Source organism: Bufo bufo, chromosome 4, assembly GCF_905171765.1.
Source record: "Bufo bufo chromosome 4, aBufBuf1.1, whole genome shotgun sequence".
Lineage (NCBI taxonomy): Eukaryota > Metazoa > Chordata > Amphibia > Anura > Bufonidae > Bufo > Bufo bufo.
The window spans coordinates 592,205,377-592,226,791 of record NC_053392.1 but is presented as its reverse complement, the minus strand read 5'-3'; the positions used below and the strand labels follow the sequence as shown (position 1 = coordinate 592,226,791).

Here is a 21,415-nt window from a genome sequence, read left to right as displayed (position 1 = left end):
TTCTGACTTATGGAGCGCCGAGTCATGGACCTATCAGGTTCTGATCCAGGGACTCAGCGCTTTATTTAAACCCCTTCCTAGCCATGGACTGGTACCAGTGATAGTCTCTGACTCACTAGCTGTATTCCTGGTTCCTGTGAATATTGAATTGTTCGTTCCTCTGACCATTCTCTATCTCTCGTTTGGTACTGCGTTCTCCGTCTGGTTCTGATCTCGGCTTGTCTTCTGACCACTCTCTATCTCTAGTTTGGTACTGCGTTCTCTGTCTGGTTCTGATCTCGGCTTGTCTTCTGACCACTCTCTATCTCTAGTTTGGTACTGCGTTCTCCATCTGATTCTGATCTTGGCTTGTCTTCTGACCACTCTCTATATCTAGTTTGGTACTGCGTTCTCTGTCTGGTTCTGATCTTGGCTTGTCTTCTGACCACTCTCTATCTCTAGTTTGGTACTGCGTTCTCCATCTGATTCTGATCTTGGCTTGTCTTCTGACCACTCTCTATATCTAGTTTGGTACTGCGTTCTCTGTCTGGTTCTGATCTCGGCTTGTCTTTTGGCCACTCTCTATCTCTAGTTCGGTACTGTGTTCTCCGTCTGGTTCTGATCTTGGCTTGTCTTCTGACCACTCTCTGTCTCTCGCTGGTACTGCATAGCTTGTCTGGTTCTGACCCATTTACGTACGACCCTGTTTTTGTGTTGTTTTGTCTTTTGGTGTTTGTCTGTCTGTATAGGGTGTTTGTTTGTATAGTATAGGGACTGTCGACCAGTTGTGGTCTTGCTACCTATGGCTTGTACTGCAAGTAGGTAGGGAAAGCGGCATGGATTCAAGGTCAGGGCTCACTGTCTGTGTCTGTCCCTACCTACAGGTGTTACAGCAACATTGCAGATTTGCTGCACAAAAATTATTGACAGCAAATTTGCGGCATGTGCGCCACGTGAACATACCCTATGACTTACAGGATAGTGATAAGGTTCAGCAACTGGACTTGTATTTTTCTTGAAGACGTTAGTGATGCGACAGGCTAGTGTGAGAAATCTACGGCATTAAATACTGGTGACTCGTGATTCAGTCATGGATTGCATTTGGAAGAAAGGCTCTGCAACCACTTTCTTGGTACAGCACACCTCCATCATGATCAACCCACCAACTCTTTCCACTTCAGTGCTTCCACTGCATCTTCCTACACCTCCTTGATGTGAAGGGGACCCTAAGGGTTGTTGAGTGTTCAATAGCCAGTGAACTATACCTTTTCCTCTTTGTTCTCAGCAGTTATATAAAAATCATACAAAAGTGGCCTCCATGATTTCTCTGCTCTTAGGAGAATCTGTGGCTTGTGTCACCTTTTCAGGAGAAAAAACACCCGATTGTATCTTTTCTGACCACCTTCCCAGCTACTTTTCTGTGAGTCTTTGAGGAGCCTGTCCATACCGCCTCAACTGCTTCTGCCCTTCTACAACTGACAAGGGGACCACACAGTCAGTCGATATGCCATCATATTTCATTCCCTGGCATCAGAACTAGCATGGAACAAATTCGTTCATGGTGACCTTAGGATTACCGGGCCATAATGTGTTTTTACATCCATGTTGGTGTAAAATGTACTTTCTGCATGCGTTGTCTACTGTTACCAAATCTTGGACTTGGTCATGAATTTACCATGGATTCACAACCATCTTGGTCGTAGCGGATTGATTTTTAAAAGTGGCTCATTTTGTGCTTTCATAGGACTACTCCCAGTAACCCAACTGGATCAGATATTTTTGAAGAGATCTTCGCTATTCTCCGCCTCTGTCAACAAATCTCCTCTGATTGTGGAGTGCAATTTGTTTCTAAATTCTAGAGAGCATTCAGCTACCAATGGAGATAAAGTCTAGCTCTCTACAAAGCATAACAGGCTAAAAGTCACCATTATCATTAGATACAAGCAGGTTCATGTTTGAACGAATGTTCTTCTAGTGGACGATCTTTCATTTGAGACAGCCATACACATTTTAGTCCATATTGGCGATTGCAGTCATTCATACTGCCCATACATGTTCAATCACACTGGGCAAAGGACCAAGATCTTTTTGGAATTGTTCTGGGAACATTTTTTCAGGGAAAGATCTTTCACGGAATACCGACCATTGGACAGAAAATTAAAAAACAGACTACTTCTTTGCAGACTGCGATAGTATGACTTCTGTCAGCTAATAAAGACCATTTGTTGTTGATTTTCACCCGTCAAACAATCGTTTTGGTCAGAATCGCCCATTTTGATAAAATTTGACTAATCTGTATGGACATCTTTAGCGTTCCTTCCTCACGTCACTGGACTATGCCAAGTTATCAAGGAGATCAATCAAGTCACCTGCCATTGTATGAAGTTGTTTTCTGCTTTCTGAATTTCCAAGTTTCCACATTTCTCTTCTCTGTCCTCCGGTCTTTAGCGAGCTTTCTGCGCAGGTACCGATTCCTCCTAAATTTATTCTCAAATCTTCAGCCAACTTTGAATTCATAGATATATTTGCTTATTAAAGTGGTCAGTCTTATTTGGGCATTAGAGCGGGGAGTCAGGCAGGTGCCCAGGGATGCACCTAGCCTTTCTGCTGCCTGAGGCGAAAACTGAAACAACGCCCCCCCATGCCAATTTCTTAACCTAACCTTTGCCACAATGAAAGTGCTCATTCCCCATTGCCCTTCTGCTGCCCCCCTCTTGCCCCTACCTGGTGCTGCCTGAGACGATTGCCTCACCTAGCCTCATTGGTGGTGCACCCCTGACTGTGCCATAGTAGTATGGTGGCTTATCGCTAGGATATGCCCCCATTGTCTTATAGGTGCGTGTCCCACTGCTGGGACCCGCACCGATATCAAGAACAGAGCTACGCAAGATGGTGGCTGGAGGACTCCGGTCTGGGCACCACTGAGCCGGCTCCCCATAGAAGTGAACGGGAGTGTACCGCGCATGCGCGGCCCCCGCTCCCATTTATTTCTATGGGGCCGACGGAAATAGCCGAGCCAGCGCTCGGCTATTTTCCCCAGCCCCATAGAAAATGAATGGAGGGCGGCTGCGCATGCGCAGTGCGCCCTCCTTCACTTGCGGGGCTCCTTTCTCTAAATAGGTGCGGGTCCCACCGCTGGGACCCGCACCTATAAGACAATGGGGGCATATCCTAGCGATATGCCCCCATTGTCCATGATGAGACAACCCCTTTAATAGCACAATACTTTCTCCAGTCTTGCAGGTCTGCTGCCTGGGGATAACATTTGATTCTGCTCTGTCCTTCAAGCCACACATCGAAACCCTCACCTCCACCTGCTGCTTTAAACTCAAGAACATCTCTCATATTCACTCCTTCCTCACCACTAATTCAACTAAAATACTAGTGCATGCCCTCGTCATCTCCCACCTGGACTACTGCAACATTCTCCTCTGTGGTCTCCCATCCAGCACTCTCGCTCCTCTCCAATCTATCCTCAACTCTCCCCTCGTTTCTCCTCTGCCTTTCCCTTCTGCCAATCTCTTCACTGGCTCCGTCACCCAGCAAATTCAGATTAAAATACTAACAACTACACAACTACATATAAGGCCGTCCACAACCTGTCCCCTCCTTACATCTCTGACCTGCTTTCCCGATACATCCCCACACGTAATCTCAGATCCTCACAGGACCTTCTCTTCTGTTCTCATCTGTTCTTCACATAATCGACTACAAGATTTCTCCGGTGCCTCTCCACCACTCTGAAACTCGCTACCCCAACAAATCAGACTTTCCCGCAACATCCAAACCTTCAAAATTAACCTGAAAACCCACCTTTTCAGGAAAGCCTACCATCTGCAATGAGCCTGCTGCCACCACACAGCCAGATCAGCAGCCTTCACCCTCACCTACTGTGTTCTCCCCTTCCCTTATAGATTGTAAGCTCTTACGGGCAGGGTCCTCTACCACCCTGTACCAATCTGCTAATAGCTTTATGCCTATTGTACTTGTGTTTTTATATTATTTATGATATATTATATATTATTACGGGGCTTGAAAAACACTATGGGGGTCATTTACGAACATATATATGTCACTTTTGTGGTGTATATCTGTCACAGATTCTGTCGCACGCCATGTCTTACATTCAGAATCAGCGGGCGCCTCTACATAACTTTGGCGGATCCTCCGCCAGCGCAGAGGTTTATTAAGACCGGTGTCTAAAACACTGGTCTTAATAAATGTGCCCCTATATTGTTGTTCCTCATATTCTTATATTTTATTTTTCTTCTTCTCCAGTTTTCTTTGATTAATAACGTACAGACTCATGTGGCGATGTGAACTGTAAAATGCATGGGAAAGTCCGGAAGGGGGTATATATCTCCCAGGTTCCTCAACTGGCTGAGGTGGGTGACATCCAGAATGACGCTTGCTTCAGTAAATATAGTTGCTGGAGCTAGTTTCTTTATTTATACAGGGCTGGATTTTACTTGGATTGGAATGGTAGGTTTTGGCAGTGGGACCTACCAATCCACCCCCCCCCCCCCCCCCAAGTCCAGGGCAGGTTTTCCCTAGCAGGAAGGGATCCCCACGTGAGGCCTGCTCTAATCAGGCTGGGATAAAGCACCATCCAGTGTGTCAGTCTGGGAAGAGAGAGAGAAGAATTTTCAACAGAGTGCTGCTCTGTGAGTGTGGTCTCAGCCGGGCCAGGCTGAGGGGCCACGAGGCTGGGAGATAGCCTGGAATTTGGGGGACAAATGAAACAGTGTGTGAACTGTGATGTATAGGTGAGTCAGAGAGACACGTCATATTTGTTTAGTTAGTGCCTAGACGGGAAGGTGTTTCTTTTGCTTGGGCTTCCGGCCCTTTAAACTCCACACAGCAATTCAGCAGCAGTCAGCAGCACCTGCTCTTTCTGCCTTGTCGTTGCTCCTAGCAACACTGTCTTTTTTCACCTTCCGTTGCCCCTAGCAACACTTTGTGCCCTTTTAACAGAGACACTACTCAGCAATTCTACAGGCTTCAGCATGGACAACACTTTCTGCTGCCCGCATCTTCCACCAATTGTCATGGATTGCTCTCAGGGGGGTCCTATTCACAGACTTCTTCACGGACACCAGGTTTAAGGTCCAAACGGTGCATTTATTTGGCACACACACCAGCATAAACAAAGCAAAAGAAACACCTTCCCTTCTAGACACTGACTAAACAAATATGACGTGTCTCTCTGACTCACCTATACATCACAGTTCACACACTGTTTCAGGTGCGGCTTTCTCAGCCCAATAGTCCAGCAGGCTCCAGGCTGTAGCAAATACGAGTCCCCCAAATTCCAGGGTATCTCCCAGCCTCGTGGCCCCTCAGCCTAGCCCGGCTGAGACAGCACCCTGTTCAAAAGTCTTCCCAGACTGACACACTGGGAGGTGCTTTATCCCAGCCTGATTAGAGCAGGCCTCACCTGGGGATCCCTTCCTGCTAGGGAAAACCTGCCCTGGACTGGGGTGTGGATTGGTAGGTCCCACTGCCAAAACCTACCATCCCAATCCAAGCAAAATCCAGCCCTGAATAAATAAATAAAATAGCTCCAGCAACTATATTTACTAAAGCCATTGTCATTCTGGATTTCACCCACCTCGGCCAGTTGAGGAACCTGGGAGAGATATACCCTCCTTCCGGACTTTCCCATGCATTTTACAGTTCACATCGCCACTCTCCGTTCAAACTACTTTTAAAGCTCTCAGCACTGAGAGGTGTGCTATGTATTTTTGGAGTCAATCGTATTTTTTTGATTTTAAATTTACATTAAAAATAAAAATCCCCTATGGAAATGAATGGCAAAATTCTGTGATTTTTGCCATTCATATATATATGCTTAGCATATACAGACTCCGCTCAAACTGCATTTCAAAGCTCACGGAGCTGAGGGGTGCATTATGTATTTTTGGAGTTGATTGGATTTGTTGTTTTTAATAAATTTACATAAAATAAAATAAAAACACAGAACCCCCCCAGAATGTTTGGTAGTCACAGTCTACCTACAACCCAGCCCCCCACACGTGGCCACTTCTCTCACACATACCCTGTCAGCTCTTTTCAAGCCCTTATGGGGGTCATTTATCAAACTGGTGTAAAGTAGAACTGGCTTAGTTGCCCATAGCAACCAATCAGATTCCACCTTTCAGTTTCCAAAGGAGCTGTGAAAAATGAAAGGTGGAATCTAATTGGTTGCTATGGGCAAATAAGCCAGTTCTACTTTACACCAGTTTGATAAATCTCCCCCTATGTGTTTCCTTCAGGTAATGCCAATCTAGTTATTATTATTTATTATAGATTATTATGTGTAACCCTCTTGGGAGGGGAGGGGGGGTGGAAGCAGCCAATATCAGGCCGCAATGGGGACGAGCGTCTCTAGCGTCACCCGCGATGCTAGGGAGGCTCGTCCCTGTCGCAGCCTTCTATTGGCTGCTCCCCCCATCGCCGGATGTTTTGATCTGCGTCATAGGGAGATGCAGAGGCGGCCGTGCGGGTATCAAGAGCGACGTGGGTGCCGGGGAGCAGGGTAAGTATAACCAGTATGAGGGCCCTGGGCATTAGGGGGACATTATAGGGGTTGATTAACCCCTTTAATGGCACCTTCAAATAAATAATAATAATTATTGCAGTACTTAGCGGGTACCGGTGGTCCACTATGTGATTAGATAGGTTGGACCATCGTGAATCTTCCCAGTAAGGTCTATGGCCAGTCTGTCCCTGGCATCAGGCATGTTAGATATACACGCGTCAGGTATAGTCATGCAGTGTCTGCCACGGCGGGGGCCTTTCTTATAGTTCAGCTCTGGCTCATAGAGGGGTCTCGAGCAGGGAACGCCCCTCTATGGTTTATATGCGCCAATATAAAGGAAAAAGGAGGTCGTCCACTTTCTTACATACTTCGCATTTCATTGACATTTTGAAAATAGCTCTTAGCCTGATGTCCAAGGAAGATTTGCACTTCCATATAGTAATAAAAAATGATTTTTAGCTCTTGATTATAAGCAATGGATATTTCCATTCACTGTCAGCAAGTATATATCTTAACCCATAAATACATGTCATGTTCCCACCATTTGTCCCCATATGATGCGGAGTATTCCAAAGCAAATATTGGCGCATTGACTCTATTGGCAAACGAACCAAAAAGAAAGATGGCGGAAAAGGCGTCGATCTCCGGTCATGTGACCTTCCTGAGTCGCCATGGAAATAGAAAAGCTGCAGAAGACTGCCTCAGGGATGCAGGGTCGGTGGTGTGCGCATGCGCGTATTCCTCCCGAGTTCAGTCTGACAACTCACCAGAATGACGCACTTCCGGTGTAGCAGCAGCAGCAGCAGCAGCAGCAGCAGCAGCGCCGCAGCTGAGGGAGGGTGACAGGCTGTGTGCCTGAGCGGAGGCAGAGGGATGGCCTGTGCCCTGCTGGAGTTCTGCCGCTTCCAGGACATTAAGCTGGTCCGGGACTTCCTGTTCCCCCACCTGAGGGAGGAGAAGAAGAGCGCAGGTGGGTACCGCCTGTTTATATGCAGTGTCTGTGTGTATAGTGCTGGACCCCGACTACAGGACGGCTGCTGCCCCTTCCCCCCCCCCCCCGACCCCGACTACAGGACGGCTGCTGCCCCTTCCCCCCCCCCCCCCCACTACAGGACGGCTGCTGCCCCTTCCCCCCCCCCCCGACTACAGGACGGCTGCTGCCCCTCCCCCCCCCCCGACTACAGAACGGCTGCTGCCCCTTCCCCCCCCCCCCGACTACAGGACGGCTGCTGCCCCCCCCTGACTACAGGACGGCTGCTGCCCCCCCCCGACTACAGGACGGCTGCTGCCCCCCCCCCCACTACAGGACGGCTGCTGCCCCCCCCCCCCACTACAGGACGGCTGCTGCCCCCCCCCCCCACTACAGGACGGCTGCTGCCCCCCCCCCCCCACTACAGGACGGCCGCTGCCCCCCCCCCCACTACAGGACGGCTGCTGACCCCCCCCCCACTACAGGACGGCTGCTGACCCCCCCCCACTACAGGACGGCTGCTGCCCCCCCCCCCCACTACAGGACGGCTGCTGCCCCCCCCCCACTACAGGACGGCTGCTGCCCCCCCCCCCACTACAGGACGGCTGCTGCCCCCCCCCCCACTACAGGACGGCTGCTGCCCCCCCCCCCCACTACAGGACGGCTGCTGCCCCCCCCCCCCACTACAGGACGGCTGCTGCCCCCCCCCCCCCACTACAGGACGGCTGCTGCCCCCACCCCCCCACTACAGGACGGCTGCTGCCCCCCCCCCCCCCCACTACAGGACGGCTGCTGCCCCCCCCCCCCACTACAGGACGGCTGCTGCCCCCCCCCCCCACTACAGGACGGCTGCTGCCCCCCCCCCCCACTACAGGACGGCTGCTGCCCCCCCCCCCACTACAGGACGGCTGCTGCCCCCCCCCCCCCACTACAGGACGGCTGCTGCCCCCGCCCCCCCACTACAGGACGGCTGCTGCCCCCCCCCCCACTACAGGACGGCTGCTGCCCCCCCCCCCCCACTACAGGACGGCTGCTGCCCCCCCCCCCCCACTACAGGACGGCTGCTGCCCCCCCCCCCCACTACAGGACGGCTGCTGCCCCCCCCCCCCCCCACTACAGGACGGCTGCTGCCCCCCCCCCCCCCCCACTACAGGACGGCTGCTGCCCCCCCCCACTACAGGACGGCTGCTGCCCCCCCCCCCCCCCACTACAGGACGGCTGCTGCCCCCCCCCACTACAGGACGGCTGCTGCCCCCCCCCACTACAGGACGGCTGCTGCCCCCCCCCACTACAGGACGGCTGCTGCCCCCCCCCACTACAGGACGGCTGCTGCCCCCCCCCCCCACTACAGGACGGCTGCTGCCCCCCCCCCCCACTACAGGACGGCTGCTGCCCCCCCCCCCCACTACAGGACGGCTGCTGCCCCCTCCCCCCACTACAGGACGGCTGCTGCCCCCCCCCCCCCACTACAGGACGGCTGCTGCCCCCCCCCCCCACTACAGGACGGCTGCTGCCCCCCCCCCACTACAGGACGGCTGCTGCCCCCCCCCCCACTACAGGACGGCTGCTGCCCCCCCCCCCACTACAGGACGGCTGCTGCCCCCCCCCCCACTACAGGACGGCTGCTGCCCCCCCCCCCCACTACAGGACGGCTGCTGCCCCCCCCCCCCCCCCCCACTACAGGACGGCTGCTGCCCCCCCCCCCCCCCCCACTACAGGACGGCTGCTGCCCCCCCCACTACAGGACGGCTGCTGCCCCCCCCCCCCCACTACAGGACGGCTGCCGCCCCCCCCCCCCACTACAGGACGGCTGCTGCCCCCGCCCCCCCACTACAGGACGGCTGCTGCCCCCCCCCCCCCCACTACAGGACGGCTGCTGCCCCCCCCCCCCCACTACAGGACGGCTGCTGCCCCCCCCCCCCACTACAGGACGGCTGCTGCCCCCCCCCCCCCCACTACAGGACGGCTGCTGCCCCCCCCCCCCCCCACTACAGGACGGCTGCTGCCCCCCCCCCCCCCACTACAGGACGGCTGCTGCCCCCCCCCGACTACTGTATTGCGCAGTAAAGTGGGGTTGTGACGGAGGGGCCCCTCTATGACGTCCATGTACCCTTTGAGGGACAGTTCTGTCTTGATAATAGTGAGTGTTAGAAACCTGTTATTAGTGACTGCTGAGTGGAAGGGGCGATCTCTTCTCAGACACCTGTCTCATTGCATCCACGGTCCACTCTGCTACATCATATTCATGGACACACGGGGCCAGGAGAGGACACTGTGACCGGTGACGTTCTCCCGTACTTTCTAAGGGGCGTTTCCATGGCGATGAAAGGAACAATCTGTGTATTTCTTGTGTCTGAGTAGTAAATTCATTAACGATGTGGGTAGTAGTAGTCGCCGGAGGATGTTGGAGAATTGTATAAATCACATTCCATCTATAATTCCTCAGGTAGTTCACTGCGAATCGTAATCCAGGCTGCCGCAGGTAGGGCGTTATCGGCGCGCCTCCGCCGCTGAAGACGTCGTTAGGGAATTGCTCTGTGAGCGTTTCTAGGACCGATTTCTGTGGAAGACATGAAACCGTCTGCTACGGCCAAACCGTGTCTGGCTGTGGGTGTCGTTGGCACGCCCGCTCTCCTGCCATGTTGTCAGCAGCCCCGCACTGGAGAGGGGAAGTATGGAAGCCGCTGCTGGTGGGCGGTGTGTATCTGCTCGGAGGACATTCTCGAGAAGAGGTCCTAAATAAGGAATTGACTTCAGTCTTCCAATATATTTCAGCATTTGACCATGATTTTCAAAATCTCTGCTTGCAGTCATCGAGTGGGAAGATTAATCGTTTAAAGGGGTTTTCCAGAATCAGGATATCGATGGCCTGTCTTCAGGATAGAACGTCACTATGCTATTAGTGGGGTCCAACTCTCTGCCCCCCCCCCCTCAATCAGCTGTTTAAAGGGGCGTGGTGCTCGTTACATTGCTCCGGGGTGCGGGGTAATGCTGCTGCATCCCATTCACTTCAGTGCTAAGGGTCTCCTGTCTGGGGCGCCACTGTGCAGGGAACACTTAGCTGATTTAGCCCTGCACCCATTTCTATCAGGATCTTTGGGGTGACCTCAATCATAAAATGACATGTCCTTTAAATGATTCCTTTGATGTTAACCCTTGCCTTCTATGAAGATGTTTTAAAGGGACACTCCGGACAAAGCTGATACTTTGTGCAGGGTCTGAGGGGGCTGAGCATGACACCAGGGCTGTCTTTATGGTGCCCTTTGAATTGCTGTGTCACGCTCCGCCCCCTCAGACCCTGCACTAAGTATCATACAGTGCTGGATGTCAAAATCTCTCGTGACCTTTTCTGTTGCATTTGGGGGGGGAGAGAGAGCTCCTCTGAGGTTCACCCACAAACTGAAATCCGCTCTGCCAGCTCTTCTATGTCACATCTCGTTGCCAGCCTGCCAGTGACTCACAGCCCGTCCTGTCAGTGCCATGTGGATCAGTTGCTTTATAGCGCCTCGATGGGCTGAATGCGCACTGACGGTCCATGACGCCAGCGGGACCCAAGGGAGAGGACATTAAAAGCAGTAATGACATTGAAGCTGCCGGGAGCTCTGTCACAGAGACCGACGCTGGAAAGGTTAGGCTGGAATGACGCAGGCACGAAATGTCAGCGCTGATGTCAGTATGATGGGGTCGCACTGGATGATCGGGCAGAGAACTGCCTTGGCTAACTGAATTTTCTAATAAATTTGGGAAGGATATGGTGCTCGCCATGTGTTCTGCAGTTCAGAGCTTGATGTCGGGCGGATCGCTATTCGTCCCGCACTGCGCTCAGCTCAGCCCCCTAGTGGTGAAATCACGCCACTGAGGTTTTACCGGTATGGTTTTAAAGGGAACCTGTCCCCAGTTTTGGGCCACTATACCACCAGCAGGGTTTCTAGTCGTATTCCTGCCCATAGCAAACCTATTGGACCCCGCAAAAGAAAGTACATGAAATTCAAACTGACTAGGAAAAGTGTCCGGGACTCTTCTCCAGTGGCATCGGGTATATGCTGAAATGGGCTGATGAACCCAAGGATCATGCTACTCTCTTAAAGGGGTTGTCCCACAAAAAAATATTCTGCAGTTTTCAAACCAGCACCTGGATCTGAATACTTTTTGTAATTGCATGTTATAAAAAATTTAGTACAGCCAGTGAGTTATTCAGTAAAATGTATCTGTATAGCGCCACCTGCTGTTTGCTTTTTTTTCCCTTGTTATTTCTTTGTTCACCTCGCTTAGGTGGTTGCATATGCTCCGTGCAGAGCTGATGCGGAAAGGACAAGCCCCCTGAGCTGTGATGGGGAGAAAACTGTAGCAGAAAGGACAGACCTCCTGAGCTGTGATAGGGAGAAAACTGTAGCAGAAAGGGCAGACCTCCTGAGCTGTGATAGGGAGAAAACTGTAGCAGAAAGGGCAGACCTCCTGAGCTGTGATAGGGAGAAAACTGTAGCAGAAAGGACATGCGTCCTGAGCTGTGATAGGGAGAAAACTGTAGCAGAAAGGACATGCGTCCTGAGCTGTGATAGGGAGAAAACTGTAGCAGAAAGGACATGCGTCCTGAGCTGTGTAAGGGAGAGAGCTGCAGCAGAAAGGACACGCCCCCGAGCTGCCAGCTTGACATAAATCTAGCAGAACAATTGGAGTAGTGAATGAGGAGATCTCTGGGTCCATGTGAGGTCCGGGGCTGGTTCTAGCTTTGTTAGAAAGAGATTGTCATGTCCTATATGATGTCTGATTTTCATTTTTTACATCAGTCATGGGAGAACCCCCATTTACTGTGCATGTGCCTGATGTGCTGAGCTAGCTCAGTGATGCGAGGAGTATAGTTGCATGCCCCCATAGCTGCTGGAGAAGAGTCCTGGACTCTTCTAGTAAGTTTGAATTCCTTTCTTTTGCAGAGACAGATGTGTCTGCTATGGCCAGGTTTGGGGCCCTGAACCCTACCTGCATCATGTCATGCTGGGGTTTAGTGGCCCCAAAGCAGTTGATGGGTTCCCTTTTAAATTAGAACATCTTCCTGTATTGTGTGTGTTTACTGAGGCCCATTGGGGGGTTCCTCCTGAGGTTGTTGGGGTTTTAATGAAGATGCTCCCAGGTTACTCTGAGGTTGTTAGGGTTTTATGAAGATGCTCCCCGGTTCCTCTGAGGTTGTTGGGGTTTTAATGAAGATGCTCCCCGGTTCCTCTGAGGTTATTAGGGTTTTATGAAGATGCTCCCCGGTTCCTCTGAGGTTGTTGGGGTTTTAATGAAGATGCTCCCCGGTTCCTCTGAGGTTGTTGGGGTTTTAATGAAGATGCTCCCCGGTTCCTCTGAGGTTATTAGGGTTTTATGAAGATGCTCCCCGGTTCCTCTGAGGTTGTTGGGGTTTAATGAAGATGCTCCCCGGTTCCTCTGAGGTTGTTGGGGTTTTAATGAAGATGCTCCCCGGTTCCTCTGAGGTTGTTGGGGTTTTAATGAAAATGCTCCCCGGTTCCTCTGAGGTTATTAGGGTTTTATGAAGATGCTCCCCGGTTCCTCTGAGGTTGTTGGGGTTTTAATGAAGATGCTCCCCGGTTCCTCTGAGGTTGTTGGGGTTTTATGAAGATGCTCCCCGGTTCCTCTGAGGTTGTTGGGGTTTTAATGAAGATGCTCCCCGGTTCCTCTGAGGTTATTAGGGTTTTATGAAGATGCTCCCCGGTTCCTCTGAGGTTGTTGGGGTTTTATGAAGATGCTCCCCGGTTCCTCTGAGGTTGTTGGGGTTTTAATGAAGATGCTCCCCGGTTCCTCTGAGGTTGTTGGGGTTTTAATGAAGATGCTCCCCGGTTCCTCTGAGGTTATTAGGGTTTTATGAAGATGCTCCCCGGTTCCTCTGAGGTTATTAGGGTTTTATGAAGATGCTCCCCGGTTCCTCTGAGGTTATTAGGGTTTTATGAAGATGCTCCCCGGTTCCTCTGAGGTTGTTGGGGTTTTATGAAGATGCTCCCCGGTTCCTCTGAGGTTGTTGGGGTTTTAATGAAGATGCTCCCCGGTTCCTCTGAGGTTATTAGGGTTTTATGAAGATGCTCCCCGGTTCCTCTGAGGTTGTTGGGGTTTTAATGAAGATGCTCCCCGGTTCCTCTGAGGTTATTAGGGTTTTATGAAGATGCTCCCCGGTTCCTCTGAGGTTATTAGGGGTTTATGAAGATGCTCTCTGGTTCCTCTGAGGTTAACAGACCTCCTTTGAAAGTGGTTCTAGGGTTTTCTATCCTAGGTATGAAAATAAGACTATGCGGTCATATAGGAATGGATGTGTCCATGTAAATAATGGTATAATCGGAGCATGGGGGGGTGAAGACTGGTTTCTTGGAAGACCCTCGTAGGTGCCTGCTGTTCTCTGCGTCCTCTTTCCGTTCAGCAGATGGGTTGCTGTGGGGACGCATCTGATCAGTGGGCATATCTGCCTGTGGTATAAGAGGAGGCACGTACCAGCAGTGACTCATCCCCGATGGAAACATCAATCCTCGGAAATGCCTACCGCAGTATGTTCTCCGAGCCGCCATATAGTGGACTGAAGCCTGGTTTGTGGTATGGAGGTTACACTGAATCTCCAGCAATCTGCAGAAAAATGCACAATAATCCCACTCACACGTAGTAGAAGAAATAGGAACATGGTGTGGAAGAGCTGTGGCAAAGTCTGCATGTAACCCCTGAAATCCTAAAAACCTGTGGCGGGAAAAAGTCTGAAATGTTTTTGTAAAGCCCCTGATGGCCGATGTCCTCTTCACCTCCAGCAGAGATCAGGAAATTAGAGCTACAAAACATACTGCAGACTCCATGGATACCCATAGAGCTGCTGACACAAAACATTATGGGGGACATGTACTAAAGGCTGTTTGATGGCTCCGGCTCTTGCAGTAGCGCTGCGGCCTTCTCTCAGCTTTCCCTAGGCCTTGTGACATCACGGTCATCGGTCACGTGAAGCTCTGCCCCATTGATGTGAATGGGGCTGAGCTGCAATACCAAGCACGGCCACTATATCATGGACGGCGCTGTGCTTGGTGAGCAGAGAGAAGGCTGCAGCAGTCTTGGAAATCCCGTGTTTTTTGTTCTTTCTGCCCTGCTGGGGTAAGATGCACCAGGTATTAGGAGGCGGGCACCCCTTAGTAATTCTGGCACAGCCCATAATTCCCCCCCCCTTCTCTGGTATGAATTACAACTCATGTGCTGCACCGTGCACCCCCCACCCCCATCAAAAAGTAAAATACTTTTGAACAAATGAGGGTTTGCCCAAAAATGAGCAACTTATTGACACCAGAAGCCTGACACGGGATTGATAAATGTGCCCCGTTGAGGTTTTTAGCCAAGCCTTTCTTTTCACTTTTTTAAATGCATTGGACGGAGCAATAAAAATGTTGTAAATGGTTCTTTTAAAGGGTTTATCCGCAGCTGACATGTGTGAGAACCTGAATATACCATTCAGCATCAACCCCAAAGACTTGTAATGAAATGGCAGGGCGCATGCTCCATGGCTGCTCCCTCTAATCTGGGGTCGGGGGATTGGGTCCCCTGCTCTAGTGATTGGCGGGGCCACAAGTGATCAGATATTTAGGACCTAATTACAGGATAAGGCTGGGGCTGCACAGCCATCTCGGCCGCCACCAAAAATCTCATTGTAGCAGTGCTGCCGCACGATTCGCAAGTTACCACAATCTCAGAATCGCAAAAAATAGCCGACACTGCTGGATTTGTTGATCTTTTTTGCGATTCTGGGGTTGCGGCAACTTGCGAATCGTGCTGCCACCCCGTTCCGTTTACTGGCTGCTCTGCTACACAGCGCTCTTTGGTCGCACGACACTCGTCAGCCCCAGCCTCATAGTTCCTTGTGGGAAAACTCCTTTGATTTTATTGTAAAACAAACAACATATCATAGACATCACTAAGGGCTTGAAGGGGTTAAACTCCATAAGCGATCCAGTCCATAAGCCGGCAGTGTCACCGTCGTCTAATAAGCCCATAATATGGGATAGGGAGTGGGACCCATAATGATATCCAGCGCTCTGCCGAGCAGATGGGGCCATTGTGGCGGTATATGCAGGCTTTATACAGTAGACACCCGCCCTCCTCCCACGTGTGCCTCCAGCCAGATCCAGTCGTTTGCAGGCCCTGCAGTCACACAGTCTCTCTCTAAGTAAGAGAGAATTAGGGACTACATGGGATTTGTTTGTAGTCTGTAACCATGGAGACGCATAGGTCTGCTTTGGCGCTTTTGAGTTTTTTTGTGTTTTTTCTAAGCAGTGAACACATCATGCCACAGGCATTTTACACAGTTGTTGCTTCTCCATTCAGACGTCCGTAGTGCATTGCAAATCCGCAATACACCCGGCCGGCACCCCCATAGAACTGCCTATTCTTTTCCGGAGCTGCGGACCATTCCTGCCCCATTTAGAATGAATGGGTCCGCACCCGTTCCGGATATTATGGAACGGATGCGGACCCATTCCACAGACGTGTGAATGGACCCTAACTTTGTGGCAAATTTGGGATGAGCTCCATAAAGATATGGGGTGACGGGTTTGGTGTGGAGGTGATTGTTGTTATTATCCATATTGTCCATATTGCCTCCTTTGCTGGCTGGATTAATTTTTACCATCCATATACACTGCTTGTTCCCAAGGTTACGACCACCCAGCAATCCATCAGCGGTGGTCGTGCTTGCACACTATAGGAAAAAGCACTAGCCTATGTGCGCTCCCACAGTCCCGGCCACCAGAGAAGCCAGCGCTTTTTCCTATTGTGTGCAAGCACGACCATTGCTGATGGATTGCAGGGTGGTCGTAACCTTGGGAACAAACAGTGTATGATGGAAAAATAAATCCAGCCAGCAAAGGAGACGATATGGAGAATCACAATACATTAGTAAGTGCCTTGTATTCACTTCCTATACATGATAAATGTCATTTGCTGAAGTGTGACAACTCCTTTAAGAGCGGTTCCGAAGTAGGATGTCCACAGGCCGCCATATATATTATATACCTCTGGGCAAAAACTTGAAATTCTGCCAACTGTATTGTGTAGATGTCCACAAAGAGTAGACCTGCTCGCCTCCATTCACACTTTGAAGATCATCCACCGCCTTGTAGGCCTACACCTTCTAGTGCAGGGATGCTCAGCTGTTGCAAAACTACAACTCCCAGCATGCACTAATAGCTGTAGGCTGTCCAGGCATGCTGGGAGTTGTAGTTTTTGCAACAGCTGGAGGGCGGCGGGTTGAGCATCCGTGTTCTAGTGGACAGCACCTAGGATAAGTATTTAGAGCGCAGGCTCCGGGTAGCATTTTTTTGAAAGTATTCCCTGTGGTATTTTGCCAGCCTTCCCTTGTGTCCATCAGCTGGATGGATGCAGAAATGTATTTTTCTCGCCCAGTTTCCTTGGGGGACACAGAAGACCTTGCTGTGTCCCCCAAGGAAAGAGCGAGAAAGAGATTTTACTGGTAAGTTATACAAAAATCTCGTTTTTACCATTTTTAACTTTAAAAAAAAATTTTTTGTTCATTTTGTACAGATAATTTATCTAGCTGGGAAAATGAAGACTGGGGATCATGGGAGGAAAATGAGAGCAGAGAAGTGCCGGTAAGTGTAATGCTCTCATGGTCTCGCATGTAATTATATGCTTAAAATATGGCCTGAAGAAAGTCCCTTCCTGATCATGTCATGGAAGTATGCGGCAGCTAGAGGCGTGCCCGTCTGCGGGTCCGCCGTGTACTTGCGACCCCCTCCTTATTTCCCTGTGTGCATGAGCCCTAACTGTCAGGCTTTGGTTCATATTCCCTCATTCGGACCTGTTTTGTTCAGGTTCTGATAACGGCACCCGGTCCAGAGACTGTGAGTTACAATCAGACAGAGACGCCCTTCAGCAGCGCAGTGGCCAGTTGTGGCACATATATTCTGACCTGGATGTCCTCATCAGGATCCGATATTACTCGGGTCCCAATGAGGGCATCAGACCAGAGACAGTTCATAAGCGGAAATAGAAAATGTGGATAGCAGGAAAACCACTTTTATTCCGATGTGCGCTGTATGCAAATGAGGAGCTTGAGGTCCAGAGGGCAACGTCCTTAACGCTTGATGTCCACCTTGCCGTGCCAATTTCCTGCCATGCATGTTTGGTTGATGGCCTTGTTTTTTTTTCTTCGTCTGCAAATCCCATGGAGATCCTATGCCGTACGATCTTGCACCTGCGCAGTGAGCCCCGCTCTGTGTTTTTGGCTCGCATCAGTGAGTTGTCACCTGTGCAATGAACCTCAGAAGCAAAATACACTACAGCTGGGCTCACTGCGCAGGCGCAGAAAGCAAGATTGACTGCGCAGGCGAGGGATCTCCTGGGGAATTGTGCATTAAAGGGTTTCTACCACCTCGTTTTGAGAAATTTAGCTGTCAGACACTAGCGATCCGCTAGTGTCTGCTCTACCAAACAATGCTATTATAATAGCTTTTTGTGCAGCCGTTTCCATAAAAAACTAACTTTTATCGATATGCTAATGAGCCTCTAGGTGCTATGCGGGCGTCTTTTCAGCACCTAGAGGCTCGGTCTACCTTGACAAAATGCCGCCCAGCGCGTCCCTTCAGCCCGCCCATCTCCTCTGGAATGCGATCCTCCCTCTGAGTCAGCGGACGAATCCTCGCGCATGCGCCGTGCACGTCTGTCTTCGGCACAGGCGCAGTTAATGTCTGACCGCTGCCTGCACAGACATCTCCACTGCGCCTGTGCCGATGACCGAGAAGTCTGTGCAGGCAGCGTTCAGACATTAACAGCGCCTGCGCCGAAGACAGACGCGCATGCGCGAGAATTCGTCCGCTGACTCAGAGGGAGGATCGCATTTCAGAGGAGATGGGCGGGCTGGAGGGACGCGTTGGGTGGCATTTTGTGAAGGTAGACGGAGCCTCTAAGTGCTGAAAAGACGCCCGCATAGCACCTAGAGGCTCATTAGCATATCGATAAAAGTTCGATATTGTTTTTTATGGAAACGGCTGCACAAAAAGCTATTATAATAGGATTGTTTGGTAGAGCAGACACTAGCGGATCGCTAGTGTCTGACAGATAAATTTCTCAAAACGAGGTGGTAGAAACCCTTTAAGGAAAAAAAACAAGGTGATCAATCAAATGTTAACGGGCAGGAAGGGGCCCTGACGAGCTTGATTTCCCGCTGCTCCCTTGGCTTCAAGCTCCTCATTTGTATACAGTGGACGGTGGAATAAAAGTTGTTTTCCTGCGATCGGACGAATTAGCCTAGGACGTCATTAGAAGCCAGATGACGTCAGCCGTCAGGTACTGCTCTTAGTTTAGAGGGAATTTTGACGGTGACATTATGTGCAGTCACGGCCAAAGGTTTTGAGACTGACACAAATATTAGTTTTCACAGTTTGCAGCTTCAGTGTTTTTGGATCTTTTTGTTGATATTTTAATGGCGTTCTAAAGCCATTATAAGCATTTCATGTGTTTTTTTTTTTTTTTTTTTTTTGTTTGTCCACCCGCTTTTTGAGGATTGAATGGGATTGAAATCCCTTCAATGTTTTGTTCGCTGGCCCACCCAGTTCTCACTTTTGCCCTTTTGCGTCCATCATGCAGGAAAAAGCACCTTCATCACCTGGGTGGTGGGGAGACGTTGCTCCTGGAGGATGTTCTGATCCATTCTTTATTCATGGCCGTGTTCTTAGGCAGACTTGTGAGCGAGCGCGCTCCGTGGATACTCGCACTGCTTTTAATCAATGTCTTATTATTTGTGCACAGGCTGAAGAGGAAACCTCCAGTAAAGCGGCATCCGTCTACTGGCTGCAGGACTGCGTGTTGTCCTTATCACCCACCAACGATCTGATGGTGATCGCCCACGAGCAGAAAGCCGTATTTTTAGCACGTGAGAAAATCTCACCTCCTTCTCAAGATTGGGGGGAAGGGGGGAACTATATCATCTGCTCTTCAGTCATGTTTCATCAAACTTAAGTGTAAATTGTATACCCTACTCTGTTATATTTGCTGTTATCAGCCTTTCTAGGCTTGTAGAGGCTGGGAACCTCCACAGTCATTATCTGTCTGTCTAATCCAATATCTATCTATATTATGACCCTCTGTGTATCTACAATGTAATACACACTGCACACTTTCCACCGTTTTTCGGCTGTTCTGTATTGATATAATGCATTAATTTGATTTCACAGCTAAATGGAAAGCCGATGTGAAAGGCCGTGAGGAGATGCAGTATGAAGTGGTGTGGAGCGGCCCTCTAAATGTCGAGGAGAGGTATGTTGACCCCCAAAATTACAGGACAACATGGAAATTTATCTATGAGTTTCTGGGAATGGAAATATATTGCAAATTGTTTTTTTGTTTTTTTTATGTGGCTTAGTGGTTATCACTGGTGCAGCAGCCCTGGGGTACATGTTCTTCACATGTTTGTATGGGTTCCCTCCAGTTTCCACCCTCACACCAACAACCTAATGAAAGGCTAATTTGGAGTTTAGATTGTGAGCCCCAGGGACAATCTGTTATTTGCCTTGATCTGAATAAATCAGGAAGGCGTCCTCTTTTCTTGTGCAAGGTTTGTGGTCCAGATAGGATCCTGGATTAGGACACTATGAGTTTACATGATGAATAATGGAGTTTCTCGCCCATATTCCTTGGGGGACACAGGAAACCATGGGTATAGCTCTGCTCCCTAGGAGGCGTGACACTAAGTGAAAGCTGTAAGCCCCTCCTCCATCAGCTATACCCTTCAGCCTGGAGAGAGAGACTGCCAGTTTTTGCTTAGTGTCCAAGGAGGCAAGACACTCCCTGCTTAGGCAGGGTTGCTTTCCTATAATTTTTTATTTTTGCGTTATTTGTTGTTTTTAATTCGGTTTTTTTCTACTTACAGGGACAACAGAGGCGCACTAGACCCCTCTGTTTTCTCCCGGGGTTGAGTCGCGCCAGTGCCGGTAATACCGCACTGCCGCCTCCCCCACAGAAGACAAGGTGGACCAGGGCAGCCTCGCTCCCCTGCGTCCCGCCAGCTCAAGGGTCGCCCGCACGCCAAGTCCCTCCCCCGGCTTCCTGCCACTGCGGTGCCAGTGGCTGAAGGGGCGACCCTGCTGGATGGATTGAGGGCGAAGACAGCGTATGGTGAGAGTGGCTGCTCCAGCCTCCCCTTCCCTCCCTCCCACCGCTGCTACATCTCTCCGTGGTGTCCATCAACCCCCCCCCCTCCCCCATGGGCATATCGGGGCCGGCATCTTTACCGGCCATCATTTGGGGGGGACTTCGTTCTGGTGTTGCAGACCCAGGACAAGGTGGTTCTTAGGGGGGTGACTACCACTTCAACGGCAGGGCAGTCAGGGGGACGGCTGTATGAGGAGTCGTCACATTCAGGCGGGGGCCGCTTACTTGGCGCGAACGGCACCTTTTCATGGCCGGCACTTCATCTACCTAGGGGGTTAAATCATTTTGCCGCGCGCGCGCGCGGCTCTGCTTCTCCTTCAGCGCGGCAAGGGGGGGGGCGGAGCTTTCTACATGCGCTCCGCTACTTCCTGGTTCGTCGGGCTCCACATCTCAGGTGCTGCGTGGAGCTCTCTCTCTGCCGTCCGATCCTGAAGCTATTCATCTCCGTGCCTGCCGCCTCTCCTCCACAGCCTCCCTTCAGTCTGCTGCCCTTGCTGTCTGCCGCTTGCATCATCTGGGTCTGGTAGGACTGTTAACCCCATCCGTGCCACCAGTACTGTTACTTGGGTGTGATCCCCGTTTTTTCACCTGGGGTCTCCCACTTTAAGTGCAACTTTTTTTTTTTTTTTTTTCCACCATGTCAGACCCTTCTGCAGCTGCCAAGCCTTGGTACCATGCCTGTACCGCTTGTAGGGAAGCCTTTCCCCGGGGGCAGTCTGATCCGCACTGTCCTGCATGCCGAGCTC

General features: G+C 50.9%; 1 protein-coding gene across 1 annotated transcript in view; it reads left to right on the top strand.

Moving 5' to 3' along the window:
• Positions 1-7,292: 7,292 nt before the first annotated feature.
• The window catches only part of RAB3GAP2 (RAB3 GTPase activating non-catalytic protein subunit 2), a 59,099-nt gene continuing 44,976 nt past the window's right edge, over positions 7,293-21,415 (top strand). The window contains exons 1-4 of the mRNA XM_040430458.1: positions 7,293-7,490; positions 17,043-17,110; positions 19,269-19,392; positions 19,694-19,775. Of these exons, the coding sequence (XP_040286392.1) occupies positions 7,394-7,490; positions 17,043-17,110; positions 19,269-19,392; positions 19,694-19,775 (371 nt within the window). The 5' untranslated portion in view covers positions 7,293-7,393. The remainder of the gene's footprint in view (positions 7,491-17,042; positions 17,111-19,268; positions 19,393-19,693; positions 19,776-21,415) is intronic.